General features: G+C 38.0%; 1 protein-coding gene across 29 annotated transcripts in view; it reads right to left on the bottom strand.

Moving 5' to 3' along the window:
* Positions 1 to 20,788, bottom strand: part of LOC125801692 (deleted in malignant brain tumors 1 protein-like) — a 44,297-nt gene that overhangs the window by 7,020 nt on the left and 16,489 nt on the right. For 10 of the 29 annotated variants that reach the window (XM_049478542.1, XM_049478543.1, XM_049478538.1 and 7 more), the window contains exons 1-21: positions 13,068 to 13,388; positions 12,166 to 12,474; positions 11,453 to 11,755; positions 11,073 to 11,363; positions 9,897 to 10,199; positions 9,337 to 9,645; positions 8,942 to 9,244; positions 7,896 to 8,210; positions 7,449 to 7,763; positions 7,042 to 7,359; positions 6,521 to 6,856; positions 6,055 to 6,360; positions 5,893 to 5,961; positions 4,530 to 4,838; positions 4,352 to 4,417; positions 3,902 to 4,047; positions 3,680 to 3,772; positions 3,287 to 3,361; positions 3,026 to 3,105; positions 583 to 682; positions 257 to 321 (exon numbers count right to left, since the gene is read on the bottom strand). In XM_049478542.1, the coding sequence (XP_049334499.1) occupies positions 3,935 to 4,047; positions 4,352 to 4,417; positions 4,530 to 4,838; positions 5,893 to 5,961; positions 6,055 to 6,360; positions 6,521 to 6,856; positions 7,042 to 7,359; positions 7,449 to 7,763; positions 7,896 to 8,210; positions 8,942 to 9,244; positions 9,337 to 9,645; positions 9,897 to 10,199; positions 11,073 to 11,363; positions 11,453 to 11,755; positions 12,166 to 12,474; positions 13,068 to 13,125 (4,023 nt within the window). In that variant the 5' untranslated portion in view covers positions 13,126 to 13,388 and the 3' untranslated portion in view covers positions 257 to 321; positions 583 to 682; positions 3,026 to 3,105; ... (1 more) ...; positions 3,680 to 3,772; positions 3,902 to 3,934. Of the gene's footprint in view, positions 1 to 114; positions 139 to 256; positions 322 to 582; positions 683 to 3,025; positions 3,106 to 3,286; positions 3,362 to 3,679; positions 3,773 to 3,901; positions 4,048 to 4,351; positions 4,418 to 4,529; positions 4,839 to 5,892; positions 5,962 to 6,054; positions 6,361 to 6,520; positions 6,857 to 7,041; positions 7,360 to 7,448; positions 7,764 to 7,895; positions 8,211 to 8,941; positions 9,245 to 9,336; positions 9,646 to 9,896; positions 10,200 to 11,072; positions 11,364 to 11,452; positions 11,756 to 12,165; positions 12,475 to 13,067; positions 13,392 to 20,788 lie in introns of those variants that run through there. The other 19 variants (XM_049478540.1, XM_049478541.1, XM_049478556.1 and 16 more) reach the window with 19 other exon arrangements.

Raw genomic sequence — 20,788 nt, 5'->3', positions numbered from 1 at the left:
CAGCAAATTGTAACATTGTTACATAAAAATCTGTTTAAATCAATAATTCAGCTTAAATAATTGCCTTCTACAGACTTTTCAGTTTTATTTTATTTTCTTAATTGTTAAGCTTACTTTTATGGGATTTCTGTAGAGTGCCTGCTTTCCAGGTGAGGGAAAAGACACGGCAACAAACATTATTAACTATTGGATCCCAAACCAAAAGCAGAAAATCTAGATTCAAATAAGATTACATAATTAGGTAAAGCATCCCAACCTGTGACATAGGTGAGATCCAAATCAAATCCATCCTTTTTGTTACCGCCTTTTGTTCTCAGATACCTGCAAGATTCACAAATGCCACAAATCAGCATACAAACAGTAACTTGGGTGTATTTTAAAAGGATTTGATGGATTTTAATAATTTTCCAACCTATTTCTAAATACATCAAATTGTTTAATTTTTTTATTTAATTCTCTCTGAATCATGATGAAATAATCAAACTGTAATTAAGTTTAACATTTCATTAGAATCTATATGAATAATTGATATAATTTAATTAAAATAAAAGAATGATGGCCAGCACCCATTTAGATCCTCACCTTTCTTCTAGTGACCTTCTCCAGATCTTTCTTCTGAGAGGCCAGACGAAAGACACGCACCAGGATAACTATCCTCAAAGCCCTCAGGAAGCTCACCACCCTGTTAATGATAGAGAAAATCACATGAATAGCTAAGAAAGAACAACATGTAGATGAATAGTTTACCACATCATCTGAACACAGCATTTGTTCTTTGCATTGTATGATAATTTAATGATGAATGGACTAATCTGCGTCATGAAGTAGCTCCGTAAGTTAGCAAACTAACTTACATAGCTAAGCTGTTTTGGTTCTACTGTCCCCAAACGCCCCATAAACTCGAGCCACGAGACTCATAGCTTTCATTGCCAAGATTTTACCTGCTATCACTAAAGATTAATAAGATAAATACACGTTAGCCCTGTAAATCCACCTAACGTGCAAATGATCTTAACGCCAGCACGAACGAGTAACGGATTAGTAAACACGCAGGTAACCCTCGCTGTTTCTGAAAGAAAACTTCTCCTCTGTCTCTGTTTATACAGTGATGGTTTGGGTTTAAAGCTGGGTTTGTTGTGCTGGATATTTGCTGCAATATTATGAACTGAGATCAACCAGTGCTAACCAGTGACTTTAAAAAACAAATAAACACAGCTGTTACTGGACTGAAGGGGTTTTAAATATATTGTAGCGTCCGCCTGGACTCTGAAAGAAGGACCGAGTAGGCAGTTTAATTCGCTTTATTGACTTAACTTAGAACACAGGTTGCTGTTCATTTCGTTCATTTCTCAGTTCAGTAGTTAAGCTCAGCAGCGACCCCACAGGCCGGCAGGGGAACTGCTGTGTGGTCTGTGAATCACTGAATCACCGGCGAATCTGGTGGCGGAGACTCTCATTGCGAGGAAACTTGCTCAATGCTCAGCGATTCCTTCACTCACTGAACTGTTATCAGGGCTGGTGCTCTCGTTCACTCAGTGATTCGGTCACTCACTGAACTGTTATCAGGGCTGGCGCTCTCGAGAAAATTAAAACAAGGTTGAGGCCTGGTAATAGTAATAATAACGTATATTGTTATCGTGGTTATTTTTTTATAATATTATTACTATTAGTAATAATAGTTGTATAACAAGCATATTCATAACCAATAGACAAAGTTTCTGAAGTAAAGGGCATAAGGCCACCTTTATCATGATGATCCTGTTTGGATTTAATTTGTTCTGCACCCACAACAGTGAGCGTATGGATGTGTCTTTGTTTTATTTATATGTATTTATTTTAGTTTCTTGACCTTTTGTTTTGCACTACAGTTACGCTATTTATTTTCAATTTGATTGCACATTGAAGTTGATACTTTCTTCTGAATGTAAATTTTTTTATGTTAATTTTGCTCTTAATGTAATATCTATGTTGCAGAAGTTCATACTTATTTTTCGTATTATGTTATTTGTAATGTGATTTATATATATAAAATCACATTACAAATAACATAATAAGAAAAGTCTCCCGTTTTTTTTACAAGTGTTGTAAAAATATATATAAATAACAAATATTGAAATATGTAACTAAATGTTGGGTTTATTATACGATATTGTATAATAAACCCAACATTTAGTTACATATTTCAATATTTGTTATTTATATATATTTTTACAACACTTGTAAAAAAAACGGGAGACCTTTCCGTCTCCCATCTTTTTAGAGAACTTATTCTAATGGTTCAGTTCATCTAAAAGAGCTGTTATGCCCATCACTACGAAAAATAACAAAAGGCTAGTGCTAACTGGTTAACTCTAGCTCTCACTCTCAGCACACACTCACGGGCAGCTCTTCTCTCTCTCTCTCTCCCTTCACACACACACACACACACACACACACACACACACACACACACACTTTCCTGCTCTGCCCCTCCCCCTACCCCAATCACAAGCCCAGCACAGAACAGAACAGTGAATTCACAGTGAACAGAATATAAAAGCAGCTTCGCTACAATATAGCTAATTGTTAAGAATTTAAAGATTAGGCTCCTGAAAGCCAGTAATGTTGACCCTGCTAAAAAGTCCAGCTCAAAATCAGAAGAAAACATTCCCTATACTCCCTATATTTAACGATCTAGCCTCCCAGTATAAAGTACGTTTTTTTTCTGCTTTTGAGATGGATTATTTAGTAGAGAGTGTAAATCTGTACTGCAGTAAAAGTGTGTAGTTTCATAAACTTGGCTCGACCTAAATTTGGCTCACTATCTTTATAGGTCAGTTGCTTTAAAACAAAGTAATGTTAGCATAATGTAACGGAAGTGTGACTATTTTCACCGGGTAAAAGAAGCTTTTTTTTTAACACAGGGGGACTAATTTCTTCCCTTAATTTAAAACTTCACAGTGCTCCAGCATGTTTCCTAACAAAAATAAAGTGAACATGACTTTTATTAGGGATGTTTTAGTTGTTAAGATTAGAATTTGCTCACTCATACATAACTCTACAGACCCATCACAATGTTTGAGTTTTGTTCCACAATAACATCATCGTAATTATCTGGTTCTTCCTCTGCAAAAAAAAAAGAAACAAAATTCTTAATGACTGATATTGGTCATTTCATCTGATATCTTTCTCTTTTAAATTGCTAGCTTTATACATGGGAAAGTTGAAGAAATATATATATTTTTTTTTTCTGCAGAGATGCAAATAGGCATTAGTGATAAGGACAGATAAAAAAACAGAAGCACACCTGCTGCACTGTCAGGTGTTTGTCCAGCAAAAATGACATCATAACTTAACTGCATTTCCTCATTATCTGCTTTACCTAAAACATATTAGAATAAACTGATATTACTAATATGTATTTTCAGTTGGCTTTTTATTTCATTTACATATATTTTATTCCTAAAAACATAATTTTATCTTCACATGTGTAAGTGTGTAACATTATTCAGTGGGAAGAAAAGATAGATAAATTGGTGTAATTTATTAACAAAGGAAGAAAATCTACAAAAAAACACTACTAAAATATAACAATATGAAAAGAGAGTTATCTGACAAGTATTTGATTAACTGCTACATTATTTCTGTAAAGACCAGACATTTCTGCTTTGAGAGAAAAAAAAAAACATTTTACTCTTACTTTCAGTTGAGACAGTAATTCTTTTAGGGATGAGCCTGGTGTCAATCTCCTCATAGACAGGCTCAGCTGAAGTCTTCCTCCTCTTAGAGATCACTGTGAGAGAGACAGAGAGAAACATGGAGTCAGTTCAGTAGAAGAGAAGACTGATGACAGATTGAAGTACTAATGATGATTAGAGAAAGTACAGAAAGTGGATTGTAGATGATCTCTGAATCCCCCTACCTCTCCTGAGCACTCTGTTCTGATAAAACAGCACTAAGCACTAAGGCCAGGAAGAGCACAGATCCCAGAACCAGGAGAGACACTGGATAGATGGAGGGAACAGCTGGTGGAGGAGTTTATGATTCTTATTGTCTGTGGTTGAGAATCTAAAAAACAAATATACAAAATGTATAGACAATTTATACATGAACACAGTCATTTTATTGGATGTGAATAATTTTGTGATGAATATTATGGAAGATGACATATGAAATGTCTATAAACACAGAATGATCTAGACAGACTGGTGCAAAGCACATACAGACTCACTATTGTTACTTTCTATCCTTCCCAAAAACATTACAATTATTAAATGATGGAAACCAAATGTGTGTGACCAACATTATGATCAACAATAGTTTCCGAAGTTGCTATCAAGCCTGTTTACAATGGAGAAAAGTGGTCCCTGACCTTGCAAGACAAAATGTCCCATCTGTCCTCTTTTATTATTTAAAGGGAAAGTATGATACAGGAAGCCTAGTGAGTGAGCATAAAATAACAATGTGATGTAAGTATTTTTCTCAAGCATGTGTAAAGTTTCTGTAACAGTTAGGAGGCAAATATATTCAGTTGTGTCTGTTCCTCTGACCTCCACAAGTGACTCCAGCACTGTGGGAGCAGTCAGTGTGGTTCTTCAGGGAATGAGGACAGTCCCACAGGTGAATCTCATTCCCTCTACACTTCACTCTGTTCATCCAGATAGTTCCTCCACCAGAACCATCAGCAGCTCTTCTATTAGCACTCAGCGCCGGCCCACAACCCAGCTGCCTGCAGATCACCTGAGCATCCCTGATGTCCCAGAGATCACCACATACAGACCACCATGTTTTATTATGATACACCTGCAGCCATCCAGAACAGCTTCCTACTCCTCCCCTCAGCCTCAGAGGAATGTGCTCTACAAACACACCACAGAGGGAAAAAAATGATTATCCATCAAAGTCTTACAAACATTTACAACAGTCGTATATACTGTATGATGAAATATGTTCTTATAGAGATGTGGTGAACCACAAAAAAGCATTGTAAGATGAAAAATATATACAAGCAGAAGAGAGCAGGAGAAAAAAAAAAACAGAAGTAGCCATAGTAAAAAAAGCACTTACCTTGTTTTACCGTTTTAGTTGAAACAGTTGATTTTTTTAAACTAATATTTTTTTAAATAAGATATTGCTTCTAATAGAGTGTAGTTTGTCTGTCTTCAGCAAGCTGTCTGTTACACCTGTTATTTCCACCACTAGGGATGTGCCATATCGTATCAAACGCAAAAAACGATACTATACCCTGAAATATCGTGCCATATCACCCACCCCTAATTATCACTGCAGGGCACCACTGGGGTTGCTGTTTTTATCTGTCCAATATTATTCATTTTACTTTAATCCTCGATTATATAGAGTGCATTAATAGTATCATGACTTTCTTGATCACTGATGTCTGTTACCATCTGATAAAAAGTCTTGTATTTTTTTATATCGTAGTTTGGGGGGGGGTGCCATATCATATGCAAAAACGGAATTTAATTTTTATTTTGTTTCAGTAGTGTATTTTTAAAATAATATCTTTAATTCAGTGTTTTGTCATATCACCAAGAGTACTGTTATCGCGATAAATGCCATGAAATATCGTGATATTGTTTTAGGGCCATATTACCCACCCCCATCCACCACACCTGTCCTGTCTACACCTGAATTCCTCAGACTTACATAGACACTCTGATGGACTCCATTACCCAGAATCCCTCTCTAAACCTTTGTTAAAAATATCACTGTAGAAGTGTTATCTAAAATATGTTAAAGTGCAAAAAAATATGCAAACTACAAATAAAACAGTGCGAGCAAAGACAAGAATTGTTTATTAGTGAAAGCATGCTGGCAGAACATGCAGTCAAAAAGAAAGAAAATGTAGTTTATCAAAGACATGATCATTTTGATAATGATAAGTTTTCTTACTTGAGCACGGTCTCTCATGAGGAGATGAATCACACAGCCAATTTGTCAAATCTAGTGTATTTCCATTCTCTGTGGTAGGACAAAAAATCAAATATTATGAAATTCCAATTACAAACTACATTAGTTCTAGCAAGTCTTTAACACCTCATCATATCTGCCTACCTGAGCTGGTAATGCAAGCAACCTCATTGCGATTATCACACCTGTTCTCCCCCCAGGAAGAAGATGGACAGTGCCACAGAGTGGAGTCATGTTTCCTACATTTTACATTATCCAGCCAGTTAGGAGCTGATTCCACTCTTGCTTTAGACCAAGACTCACTGCCAGTTCTTCCACAGTTCAGCTCTCGACAGATCAATTTTGCCGTTTCATCAGTCATCCCATTTACACACACATTCCCCCAGGTTCCATTATAGAACACCTCCAGATTCCCCTCACAGCCCTCAGTCAGTCTGATCTCTTTATACTCTGGCGGGAGAAAGATAGCTAGCTAGTTATGCACATTGATTTAAACGTGCAAAAGTTTCTTCTTTAATTATTCAAAATGTACCTCCAGTTGTACATAGATAGGGCATTGGTACTTGATTACAAGATCATTACAAACTGAGCAATTCAAGATACGAAGTACCTGAGCACACGACTCCTACATCATCCTTGTGTCCACATTCATCCTCTCCACACAGCTGATATCTGCAGTTCCACAGAGACGCCTCGTTCCCCTCACACTCCACCTCATTCAGCCAAATGGGTCCAGTTCCAGATCCAAACCGGGCTGGTACTGGTACTGGAGCACTGAGGGCCACTCCACACTGCAGCTGCCTGCAGACCACCTGCGCATCCTCAATATCCCACAATTCATCACTCACTGTCCCCCATGATCCACTGTGGAAAACCTCCAGCCTTCCTGCACAGTCTCCCCCAGAACCAACCAGCCTGATGGAGCTGTGGACTGTGTTAGATGTACCTAAAATTTACACAAATACAAAAGATGTTTTCAAACTCCTTTCACATGATATGTGTTGTGTATATGTACTCATATTTGCCAAATAATTATTCTCAAATGTTCAAAAATATGGATAATAGAGGCACTTTTGCATGTTATCATACATACAAATAAAATTATACATATATTAACTGTGCAATGCTTACCAGAGCAGGTGATGTAGATCTGTTCTGTGGAGCTGCAGTTAACTGCTTGTGAGCTGCTGCAGTTCCTCAGATGAGCTTCACTCCCAGAGCAGTTGAAACCCGAAACACACATGTAGCTGTGTTCAGGACTGGATGAAGAGGAGCTGGAGATGTTGAGTACAGAACCACAGCCCAGCTGTCTGCAGACCACAGAGACCTCAGACTCACTCCAGGAGTCCAGCAGAACTCTCCTCCAGTCCTGCCTGAAGAACACCTCCACCTCACACTCCATCCCTCCAGACAACCGCACTCCTCCCTCATGAGACGCCAGAGAAGAACCTGAAGAGAAAAAAAAAATATTACTTGGCTTAAAATGAGGGAGTAATAAACTTTCAGTTATTTATTATACTGCAACTGTAAGATCTCACCACTACAGATAACTCCAGCATCCTGTTTATGAGAGCATGCAGTTCGACTCCATGATGAAATGGGACATTTTAACAGGTGTGTTTCGTTTCCCTGACAATCAAACACATCAGCCCAGATCCGGCCACTCCCCTCCCCAAACCAGTCTGACCCCAACACAGCCACAGAACTCCCACACTTCAGCTGAGCACAGAGGACACTGGCAGCTCTCATATCCCAGCTTACATCACACACTGTACCCCACTCACTGAGGTACTGGAGCTCCACTCGACCAGAACAGGAATCTGAGCCGTTCATCAGCCGAGCCTGAGTGTGACCTGAATTTACAGAGGAAAAATAGTAGGCAACAATAATACAATACAATAATAAAAAAAAAATACAGTAATTACAAACTAATTGCTCACAGTTTAGTACTAATCTAAATCTTTTACAAACATACTTCATCATACCAGAGCATCTTAGTCCCACATCCTTGTTGTGAGAGCAGTTGGGTTTCAAGGAAGGAGATGTCTGGCAGAGGTACATATGAGATTCGTTTCCTCTACACTGAAGCTCCTCTGACCACATCTGACCCTCTGCTCTACCAAAAGCAGCTGCTCCCAGAACCTCCACAGGAGAACCACAGCCCAGCTCCCAGCTGCACACAACCTCTGCATCCTGCTGGTTAAAGTCAGCATCACACACTGGAAGCCAAGAATTCCGATGAAGCTTCTCTACTCTCCCAGAGCATGCGTGAGGACCACCAACAAGTCTTCGCTTGTCACCTACAGTATAGTATTTGTGTACATTGATCATCAAAAAACACTGCACCCAGAAGAAAGCATCAGATTACAAGGCTAGTCAGAAGAAAGATGTGCTATGCCATGGCTAAACATGGCCATGGCTAAAATCCACTAATCCACTAAAAAGTGCTGGATACTGTTGGACCCACGATCAGCACTCTACCACATCGCAAAATCACATTAGTGAAAGCACATTAGGAATGCCACACATCTGACATGTTGCATTACACACTGTATGTGTAGTTCCTTAAAAATTACTCATCTTAGTCTAAATGAAATAATTTATTATTCCTCACACTGCCTGTAAATCAATGGTAGACATTTAAAAAAAAAAAAAAAACATACTTGTAGTTTTAGATAAAAAAATAAGACTTTGTAAGTTTCTTTTAAAATGGTCACCAAAAACAATTCAACATAGTCAAAGTCTAAACATTTTTTCATATGTATAAAACCTTTGCTTTTTGACTTCTCTGCAGCACTCCTTGTAAACTTAAAAAGTCTGGTTAGCCCTCAAGGACATAAATGACAAATCAAATTAAAGGTTTCTTAATGTTTTAATGTCTTAATATCTTTTTTCATAATATTGTGCAATACAGAAATCAATCAAACTGGTGGATTTGTGTCTCCTTCACCTGTCTGTTATCTGAATTTGGTGGATGTGTGTTTTTGTCAGTGTTTTGTGTGAAATTGACAAAAGGAAGTGAAATACCTACCAGAACATGCCAGTCCCACATCATTATCATGGGAGCAGTTGTGTTTGAGTGAAGATGATTTTGGACAGAAGTGAATCTGAGATTCGTTTCCTCTACACTGAAGCTCCTCTGACCACACCTGACCCTCCCCTCTACCAAAAGCAGCTGCTCCCAGAACCTCCACAAGAGAACCACAGCCCAGATCTCGACACACAACCTCTCCATCCTGCTGGTTAAAGTCAGCATCACACACTGTGACCCAGCTCTCTCCATGAAGAACCTCCACTCTCCCAGAGCAGTGAGAACCTCCAACCAGCCTGACTCCTAGGTATGATCAAAATATAATAAACATTATGCAGTGGGTTAAAAGGTTTTTTGATTACAGAAGTTCATACTAAGTTTTTAGTGTAACTCACTTGAACAGATGACTCCAGCATCTTTAGGATGATTACAGTTATGTTTACCCCATCCTGCTGATTTACAGTTCTTTAGTATGGATTCTGATTCTCTACACTCCACATTATCCATCCAGATTGGTCCTGATCCTGATCCAAAATAAGCACCACTAAGTGCACCTACAGCCTCTCCACAGCCCAGCTCTCTACACACCACTGCAGCATCTATCATATCCCAGTTATCATCACACACTGTTCCCCACTGTCCTTTATGAAGAACCTCCACTCTCCCAGCACAGCGACTCCCACCATCCACCAACCTCACACTTTCTAAAGAGCAGAAAGAGAAAGATTGCATGCACAACTCAAACATCATTTTGCATCTTTTAAAATCTGGTAAAACTTAATTTTAATGCTATTCACATGTGCTATATTCTAGCATGCACAAATATGGACTATATCAATAAAAGAATTAAGAAGAATGTGTTTCATGAAGTACATTATACACTGACCACTAAGAAAAGAACATCTTTTCATCAAGACTCTAAAAAGAAAAAATAAATAAAATATGTAGCTCTCACCAGAACATGCCAGTCCCACATCATTATCATGGGAGCAGTTGTGTTTGAGTGAAGATGATTTTGGACAGAAGTGAATCTGAGATTCGTTTCCTCTACACTGAAGCTCCTCTGACCACACCTGACCCTCCCCTCTACCAAAAGCAGCTGCTCCCAGAACCTCCACAGGAGAACCACAGCCCAGCTCTCGACACACAACCTCTGCACCCTGCTGGTCAAAGTCAGCATCACACACTGTGACCCAGCTCTCTCCATGAAGAACCTCCACTCTCCCAGAGCAGCGAGATCTGCCCACCAATCTGACCCCTAAATTAGTTTATAAGAGAAAGAGAACATGTACATTAACATTAACACACAGCATCAAGTACTTGGAAACCTTAAGAAGTTCCACAGGGTTCTACTGTAGGACCGATGAAACTGATATTAGTGAAGAACTGATGACAGTGAAAAACTGCAGTGTGGGCTTACACATGGAGTCAATTAACAGTTTAAGCACTAAACACAAACAAATGTACTAATTAACTGCTTAAAATATATAAAGATAAAACCTCTGGCCATGTACCACTGAACTAAGGTGTAACTGTAATTAACTAAAAAATATTAACGCCTGTTTCTTTGTGAATGGGACTTCTGCATGGAAATCCATTATTTTCTACCAGAAAGGAAAGATTACAAAAATGTATTTCTCCATCATGCCTACAGCAATAGTCTTTCTATAATTAAGTATTGTCTTATAGTGAAAATCTCTTTTCATCTCCATATAAAAATTTGCTTTTTTAATAATTTGACTTAGTATATCAAGTTATTACCTACATTTAAGTACTAGTAAGACCCGGTAAGTATTTTGTATGTGCTAGTTCATACAGAGAAATCACACTGTAAGTTATGGGAACTTAAGCTCTAAAACACAGGCTGTATTATAAGTGTTAACTAGGTTTATTACAGCTTACAGTTTTCTTCTATACAGTAATTTGCCACATTATTTTTTAAACGCAAAACCAGGTCTGAGATTGAGCAAACAGTGACTGATCTAGTGGTCTTAACCAAATAAAAGTGGGTTAATATAGGTGAAAGTAGGTCATGATTATGGCAGATTAGGAAGAAATGCTATAATAAATAAATTGTGAACAACTGATATACATTCCAACGACAAGTATTTTAAGATTTAGGAGAGCTCACCTGAACAGATGACTCCAGCAAGTCGATTACAAATTTGTTCCACCCATCCAGCTGATCTACAGTGCTTCACTGAAGACTCTGATCCACTACAGTTCACATGATCCATCCAGGCTGATCTTGGCCCAAACTGAACATTTTTAAATACAGCCTCCCCACAGCCCAGCTCTCTACACACCACTGCAGCATCTCTTATATCCCAGTTATTACCACACACTGATCTCCATGTTCTGTTATAAAAAACCTCCACTCTCCCAGCACAGCGATGGCCACCATCCACCAACCTCACACTGTCTGCACAACAGAGAGAGAGAGGAACAGATGTAGAAATCTGAAAAATGAGACTAAATCAAAATAAATACATAAAAACATTTAGCTCTTACCAGCACACACCAGTCCCACATCATTATCATGGGAGCAGTTGTGTTTGAGTGAAGATGATTTTGGACAGAAGTGAATCTGTGATTCGTTTCCTCTACACTGAAGCTCCTCTGACCACACCTGACCCTTCCCTCTACCAAAAGCAGCTGCTCCCAGAACCTCCACAGGAGAACCACAGCCCAGCTCTCGACACACAACCTCTGCACCCTGCTGGTTAAAGTCAGCATCACACACTGTGACCCAGCTCTCTCCATGAAGAACCTCCACTCTTCCAGAACAGTGAGATCTGCCCACCAGTCTGACTTCTACAATGTGTTTATAAGAGCAAAGAGAACATGTATGTTAATATTAACACACAGCATTGGGAGGTTAATTTGAATAGGAGGGAATTAAACTTATATGGGGCAGTGATTTTTATATTTTGCACTTTTCATTAACTGAAATACAAGGATGTTAAAAAAATATATATATTATTTCTTAGTTGCTAATTCTAAACCAAAGCATTCAAAACCACCTCTGTAATAATCCATTTATTAAGTGTATGAAAGTGAATTTAGGTTCAGGCTTAAACTTTTCATGTTACAAAGAAGTTTTTTTTACAGGGGTGTATATAAAACAACTAACAGTTGTTTAATTCATTCAGTACATTCCAACACAGGCCTCATCACATTTGTTTACATCTCTGTGTAATGTGTTTTATTTTTTTGCATCTTACCTGCACAAACAGCACCAGCGTCTTCATCATGATTACATCTCTGTCTACCCCAATCATAAGACCTACAGTTCTTCAGTGAAGACTCTGATCCAGCACAGTTAGCATATTCCACCCAGATCGGTCCTGATCCTGATCCAAATCGAGCTCTCCGTGGTGCATCTATGGCTTCCCCACAGCCCAGCTCTCTACACACCACTGCAGCATCTCTCATATCCCAGTAATCATCACACACTGTTCCCCACTGTCCTCTATGAAGAACCTCCACTCTCCCAGCACAGCGACTTCCACCATCCACCAACCTCACACTGCCTGTGTGGAGAAAAAAACAAACATACTGATAATCAGAGAATAATTACACTTATACTCAAATAATAATACTCAAATAAGGCTGAAATACAGTTTAGACCAAATCATTACACATTACTGGATATCAAACACTCCCATTTAGAGATCATAAGAAATCAGTTCACTAATTTGTACTACTAATAGCAATACTAAAATGGGCTGACAGGATGATAGCAAAGTACATCACATGAATGTAAGATGAAAAAGTAAATATATACTCTATATAGTTTATTTAAAGAGTTCTCACATAATTCTTGTTCATTTACTTATCAGAGACACCTGCTCAGTTTGAAGTTAATAGTGTTTTCAATTAAATGCCACATTATGCAACCTCATTCAGCATGTCTGATTTGGTAGTGGATCAGTAAGGGTTTCCCCATGGTGCATGACAATCCCTGGCCCGATGTGGAGAAAGTAGTTAAGTTCTTCAAGGATAATGGAATTCATACCATTCACTGCCCTTTCAATAACACCCTTACAGAAAAAGAGGCCAGTATACATACAGTCCACAAAGTTAGTGTAAAGATATATATATTTTACCAGTATATTATACTTACCAGATGTGACGAGAGTGACCGTGGTCAATAGAAAAATGAGTAGAACTGGGATGTCCATCTCTTGCACACACACTGCTCAACTCAGCAGCAGAACAAGCTTCACCTCTACTCAGCCAGATAAGACTCAAGAGAGAGAGAGAGAGAGAGAGAGAGAGAGAGAGAGAGAGAGAGAGAGATTCCCCACAGCGGCCAATCACACTCACTATGACCTTATTAGAAAGAGGAGAGGAAATTATCAAACATTTTCAGTGACAAATCAGAAGAAGCATTTTTTAATTTCTCCATATTTTTAAAAAGCGTCAGCACTAATTAACACAGCTCCACAGCTCCATATATATATATATATATATATATATATATATATATATATATATATATATATATATATATATATATATAAACATACATATATTTTGTTTTCAATTCAGATAGCAGAAACCCAGGAAAAATGAATAATAGCTGCGGTCCAATCTGAAGGGAGCTGCCTAGGTAGTCATTGCCTTCAAAGGCAGCTCCCTCGTTCGGCAGCATTTTCACCCATAAGGGATCTTATAAGGCAGCGCGTTCGGGACACGCTCTGGAGTCAGCATATGACAGCTTTGTAGAAATGCATGAGTAATGAAACCATAATATAATAAATATTTTGTATGAGCCAGAGCTAAATTATCAAACTAAGCTACGTTTCACACAATAGTACATTCATACACAGTAAACTAATTTTTATTATATCTTTATCTTTTAGTTGCATAAAACACATGATTCATAAACTTTATTTTTTTTTATTTACCCATACCCACTAGTTGAGATGTGATACTACAATAAGCATAGTGACAATAAACACACAGCAAGCAAAAATAATAATGTTAAGAGAGAAAACTTTATTACATTCAAAGAAAAAATATATATATATATATATATTCATAAAGGGAGCTAACGCTGCCTCCAGCCGGTCTGACCAGAGTTCACCTTCCCCGGCCCACGTTCATCCCTGTGGAAAAAATAAATCTGAATTAGTAACAGCGGTTTATGGAGAACACGCTCATAATTACACTATTTACACAATTAATCACTCAGTTACAGGTAAATCTAGTTATTCCCTCTAACAATTAAACTGTTTACGCATTAAATCACTGAATTACAGGTTATTCTACAGTGTTACACTATTTACACAGTAAATCACTTAGTTATACGTAACAGTGACTTAAAACAGTTAAAACTTTTTACACTGGACGGCCAGGGTGTCTTTGTTTCCTAGCGGGGGTTTCCTCAGCGCTGCAGCCGCGTTTGGTACTCTGTAAGTCGGCTAGATGCGTGTTAGCTTACCCGGTAAATTAGCGCGATAAGCTAACGGTAGCTTCCGCCGGTCAGGTCTTACATTAAAGGAAGTACAGGCGAAAACAACTTAAAACAGTCTAAAATATGCTAGTTTGATAAACCCACGCAGCGGTGAGTGGAAATACAGGAGGGAATTACTTACATTCGTACAGAAACTCCCTCGCAATGCCGGCTCCGTCCGCCATGTTTTTAAATCTGAGCGCTGGAACTCTGAGCTGGTGAAATGCATCATGGGATTGCCTTCGCCGTGAAGGATACATCTCACGCTGCCTTCAGAATCGGGGTAAAATAAGGCAGCTGCCCAGGTAGGCAGCACATGCCACCTTCCGAATGGGACAGTCCTTTTCTCGGGAGCGCGCCTATGCTGCCTGAAAATGCTGCCTAGTTGGGCAGCTCCCTTCAGATTGGACCGCAGCTATTGAAATATAGACAGGGCTCTCAAGTTTTGAGTGTCGGCGGGAGTGTGATCACTGTTTTTTATCTGTCCAACGGGGGAGGGGGGCGGGGGTTGGGCGCGCAGGTTTTGTATCTGTATCTAACGGAGGGGTGGGTGCGCGCAGGTGAGAGCGTGTGAACTCGCTGAAATGCGTGTGTCAGTGTGACTTGAGAACACTGACTATAGATCACGAGGCTGAAGTTGGTTTGATATTCGCAGCTCCAGATTCGTTTGGCTCGATATTCGCAGCCTCGTATTCCCCGGCTGAAGTTGGTTTGATATTCGCAGCTGCCGCTTCACTGAACCACCGTGAACTAAAGGGAGCTTTCACAAACACCCGCTGTTTATATTAAACACCTCACAGATCAACACTGAAGGAGATAGAATGAAGAAAAGCAGTACATCTGATTATTAACAATGTAAATATACAATATCGTATTAAATGTAATTTTGTATATTGTAAAATATTTATTTTAATTACTGAATTTATAATTATATATTACAATAAATAATTAAATATATATTTAATAAAATTATATTTTAAAAGCCATTGCGCTCAAAAAATATGAGGCAGATGTTCAAGTGTGATTTTGAAGAACTTTTTCATGTTGGGCCACAACAAATACACATGATCTGAAGAGTACTAGTCTTCTTCTTTAAGGAAAACCTGGAATTAGCCTGGCCCGAGCTGATTTTATACTTTAAAATTAACTGGCAACATGGCCTACCGATCCAAGGGCGTAGGAGCGGGCTTGATATTGGGGGGGACATTTGCCAATATGAACCCAAGCCCACCCAATAGTTTCCTAGAACAACATTTGTGGAAATTACTTTTAATTAAAAGTAAATTATTATTATTATAAGGTGATTTTACAACCTAAACATGTTACTCCACATTACAGTTAATGTTGTTAGAAAAATTATGCATGCAATGTCTGAATTATATACATATGACAAAATTATCAGTTATCACCTAATATTTAAAATAATATTGTCAATTCTGTCGTATATTTACATTTTCTCCTGCACTCTTATTTTTTTTCTACTGAGAGCTCTTCTTAAGATGGTGTCCTTTTATGTAAAAGAATGTAATTACGTTTCATAGACATTTTTATAAACGTCAGGATAAGTGGTCTTACTGTGAACTACAAATGAACAGAAGTCACGTTACAGCAGTGTTTCTCAACCCAGTTCTTACATATTCTACTGCATATTAACAATGTTCTGCATATTCTAGAGCTTCCTCTGTTGGATATACATGATTAATTTAGGCTCCATAGGGGGCTAAAGGATTTTAACAGGTAAACTCAGTAAATGACTGTTTATTAGCTGATCAGCTGGATCAGGTGGAAAACACTAGTTTAGGGCAGTGATCGGGGTTAAGTAACTGCTTTAAACTACCAACTTAAAGTACTGTACTAAGTTCTGGCTATCCTCTACATCCAGCTTCTAGATAACTAGTTAGCTAAATTAATTTTCGTTCATTATAGCTAAGTCCTGTAATCGTAAATGAATAAACAGTTTGAAAATGAAAGTGATTAGCTGATCAGGTACAGGGAAACATTACATATATAGTTTATTTTTTTCTTTATGCCTGACTCCCAATCTAGCTCATTCCAAAGATAAACTAACTCACTTACACAGCTGCAGTTTATTAATCACAGTGGGCCAGTTGTTCAAAGGTAATCTGATCGGATTTTGGTTATCGGATTGGATCAAATCTGGAAAACGGGTTGTTCAAAAGGGAAAGAAGCATTCTGAAATCGGATCAGATCACGTAATCCAATCCTAGTTTGTAAATGGATCAAACCTTCAGTTTCTGTTGTTCAAAACTTTTCAGTAGGATTTGGATAACTTTGATCCAAAAAAACAGGATTACCCTGATCCCAACAAGGAGTAGGATTTCAAGGGGGATTTCAGGAAGTAAATGTGGTAAAACTTTAAAATCAAAGTTTTAAAGTAAAAAAAAAATACATTTGTACAATTTAGTGTATATACATTTACTTCTATTTTGCACTTGACCTGTTTAACCGTTACAGTAATAAAGTAGACATTGGCTACCAATTAAGCCTTTTACTATAGTAACGTAAAAATAAAAACAATCTTGACCCCATTAAATAAACCCCCCAAAAGATTTCAATAACAAACAAAAATAATATATTCATTTTTTCATCTACGTCACTGTCATTCATCACTGTATATTAATGTCAAAGAAACATTTATCAGATATGAAGCTGTCAAAAATAATTTCGAACAATTGAAAAGAACACCAGAGTTTGTTCTGGTTCTTCAACAGGCTCAGGTGCATCATGAACATCACAGAGAGGGACATTGCGTCTGGTAGCAACGTTGGGCAGGACAATACATGCAAGTGTTATGTTGCATGCTCCCTGTGGTTCGACTCGCAAATAGTTAAGGCATGCAAAGCGTCTCTGCAGAACACTCGATTGCTCGTATTGTTTTGCAATAAGCAGTATCTTGTTACTGCAAGAAAAGGAGTCATCAACCCCTGTTGGTTCTTCTATCTGTTTTTTACATAGCTGGTAATCCGGATTAGGTAATCCTGAAAACTGTGTTTCTGGATCAGGTTGATCCAATCCAATATTGCTTTGAAAAACTGGCTTAAAAGTAAGACAGATCACCTGATCCTGGATAGCAAAAAATGTGATTACCAAATCTGGATAATTTTGATCCGGATTACATTTTTTGAACAACTGGCCCAGTGGGTTTAAACTGTGTGCTGATTCAGAGACGTGTATTTTAACCAGCTATCAGAAACATATCATCACAGTTTACGTGGTTAGCCTATCGTTACCTTTTTTATTTTAGTAAAATCTCCGTATATCCATATCTGTTTTAAAATCAGCTGAAGCTGCTGCATCCCGATCACGCTGCTAAATCTCACAGCGAGGGGGCGGGGCTTCCCCAACAGCAAACTGCTTCTGCTCCGCGCGCCGCAAAACCAGCAAGCTGATTGGCTGTTTCTACTGAGAGGCGGGACTTAATACCTGAACCAGCTCCGTGATTGGTCCGGTCTGTCTCCTCATTAATAATACAGCTGATCTGAGCGAACTGATGTCATTTTTGGGGGGGACAAATCCAACTGTTTCTAATATTGGGTGGGACATGTCCCACCCATCCCCCCCGGTTCCTACGCCTATGTACCGATCCATAATGCACAAAAAAATGTAATATAAAGCTGATGTTCTAGTGTGATTTTGAAAGACTTTTTCATCTTGGGCCAGACCAAATACACATGATCTGAAGAGTACTAGTCTTCTTCTTTAAGGAAAACCTGGAGTTAGCCTGGCCCGAGCTGATTTTATACTTTAAAATGAACTGGCAACATGGAATATCGATCCATAATGCACAATTTTTTTATGTAAAGCTGATGTTCCAGTGTGATTTTGAAGGACTTTTTAATCTTGGGCCAGAACAAATACACATGATCTGAAGAGAACTAGTCTGCTACTTTAAGAAAAACCTGGAATTAGCCTGGCCGGAGCTGATTTTATACTTTAAAATGAACTGGCAACATGGAATAACGATCCATAATTCACAAAAAAATTGAATATTAAGCTGATGTTCTAGTGTGATTTTGAAGGACTTTTTAATCTTGGGCCAGAGGAAAACCTGGAATTAGCCTGGCCCGAGCTGATTTTATACTTTAAAATGAACTGGCAACATGGAATACCGATCCATAAAGTACAATTTTTTTATGTAAAGCTGATGTTCTAGTGTGATTTTGAAGGACTTTTTCATCTTGGGCCAGAACAAATACACATGATCTGAAGAGTACTAGTCTTCTACTTTAAGGAAAACCTGGAATTAGCCTGGCCCGAGCTGATTTTAGACTGCACAATTAATTTGCAACATGGCAGCACAAAAAAAATATTATTTAAAGCTGATATTCCAGTAGGACTTTTTTTTCAGACCAAATACACATGAGATGAAGTGTTCTGGTATTCTCAAAATCAATGCTTTATATTCATTATTTCTGTGCAAAATGGCTTTCATGTCATGTTGCCAATTCATTTTAAAGTATAAAATCAGCTCGGGCCAGGCTAATTCCAGGTTTTCCTTGAAGTAGAAGACTAGTTCTCTTCAGATCATGTGTATTTGTTCTGGCCCAAGATTAAAAAATTCTTCAAAATTGTACTGGAACAGTGGCTTTTTTTGTGCAAAATGGCTCGTTATACCATGTTGCCAGTTCATTTTAAAGTATAAAATCAGCTCGGGCCAGGCTAATTCCAGGTTTTTCTTAAAGTAGAAGACTAGTACTCTTCAGATCATGTTTATTTGGTCTGGCCCAAGATTAAAAAGTCCTTCAAAATCACACTGGAACATCAGCTTTACATAAAACATTGTGCATTATGGCTCATTATACCATGTTGCCAGTTCATTTTAAAGTATAAAATCAGCTTGGGCCAGGCTAATTCCAGGTTTTCCTTAAAGTAGAAGACTAGTACTCTTCAGATCATGTTTATTTGGTCTGGCCCAAGATTAAAAAGTCCTTCAAAATCACACTGGAACATCAGCTTTACATAAAACATTGTGCATTATGGCTCATTATACCATGTTGCCAGTTCATTTTAAAGTATAAAATCAGCTTGGGCCAGGCTAATTCCAGGTTTTCCTTAAAGTAGAAGACTAGTACTCTTCAGATCATGTTTATTTGGTCTGGCCCAAGATTAAAAAGTCCTTCAAAATCACACTAGAACATCAGCTTTACATAAAAACAATTGTGCATTATGGATCGTTATTCCATGTTGCCAGTTAATTTTAAAGTATAAAATCAGCTCGGGCCAGGCTAATTCCAGGTTTTTCTTAAAGTAGAAGACTAGTACTCTTCAGATCATGTGTATTTGGTCTGGCCCAAGATGAAAAAGTCTTTCAAAATCACACTAGAACATCAGCTTTACATAAAAAAAATTGTGCATTATGGCTCGTTATACCATGTTGCCAGTTCATTTTAAAGTATAAAATCAGCTTGGGCCAGGCTAATTCCACGTATTCCTTAAAGTAGAAGACTAGTTCTCTTCAGATCATGTGTATTTGTTCTGGCCCAAGATTAAAAAGTCCTTCAAAATCACACTAGAACATCAGCTTTATATTAAATTTTTTTGTGCATTATGGATCGGTAGGCCATGTTGCCAGTTAATTTTAAAGTATAAAATCAGCTCGGGCCAGGCTAATTCCAGGTTTTCCTTAAAGTAGAAGACTAGTACTCTTCAGATCATGTGTATTTGGTCTGGCCCAAGATTAAAAAGTCCTTCAAAATCACACTAGAACATCAGCTTTATATTCAATTTTTTTGTGCATTATGGATCGGTATTCCATGTTGCCAGTTCATTTTAAAGTATAAAATCAGCTCGGGCCAGGCTAATTCCAGGTTTTCCTTAAAGTAGCAGACTAGTTCTCTTCAGATCATGTGTATTTGTTCTGGCCCAAGATTAAAAAGTCCTTCAAAATCACACTAGAACATCAGCTTTATATTCAATTTTTTTGTGCATTATGGATCGTTATTCCATGTTGCCAGTTCATTTTAAAGTATAAAATCAGCTCGGCCCAGGCTAATTCCAGGTTTTCCTTAAAGAAGAAGACTAGTTCTCGTCAGATCATGTTTATTTGGTCTGGCCCAAGATTAAAAAGTCCTTCAAAATCACACTAGAACATCAGCTTTAAATTAAACTTTTTTGTGCCTTATGGATCGGTATGCCATGTTGCCAGTTCATTTTAAAGTATAAAATCAGCTCGGGCCAGGCTAATGCCAGGTTTTCCTTAAGGTAGAAGACTAGTACTCTTCAGATCATGTGCATTTGTTCTGGCCCAAGATTAAAAAGTCCTTCAAAATCACACTAGAACATCAGCTTTATATTCAATTTTTTTGTACATTATGGATCGGTATTCCATGTTGCCAGTTCATTTTAAAGTATAAAATCAGCTCGGG

This window comes from Astyanax mexicanus, chromosome 4 (genome assembly GCF_023375975.1).
Source record: "Astyanax mexicanus isolate ESR-SI-001 chromosome 4, AstMex3_surface, whole genome shotgun sequence".
Lineage (NCBI taxonomy): Eukaryota > Metazoa > Chordata > Actinopteri > Characiformes > Acestrorhamphidae > Astyanax > Astyanax mexicanus.
The sequence above is the reverse complement of the archived record's forward strand: the minus strand, read 5'-3'. Positions and strand labels throughout refer to the sequence as shown.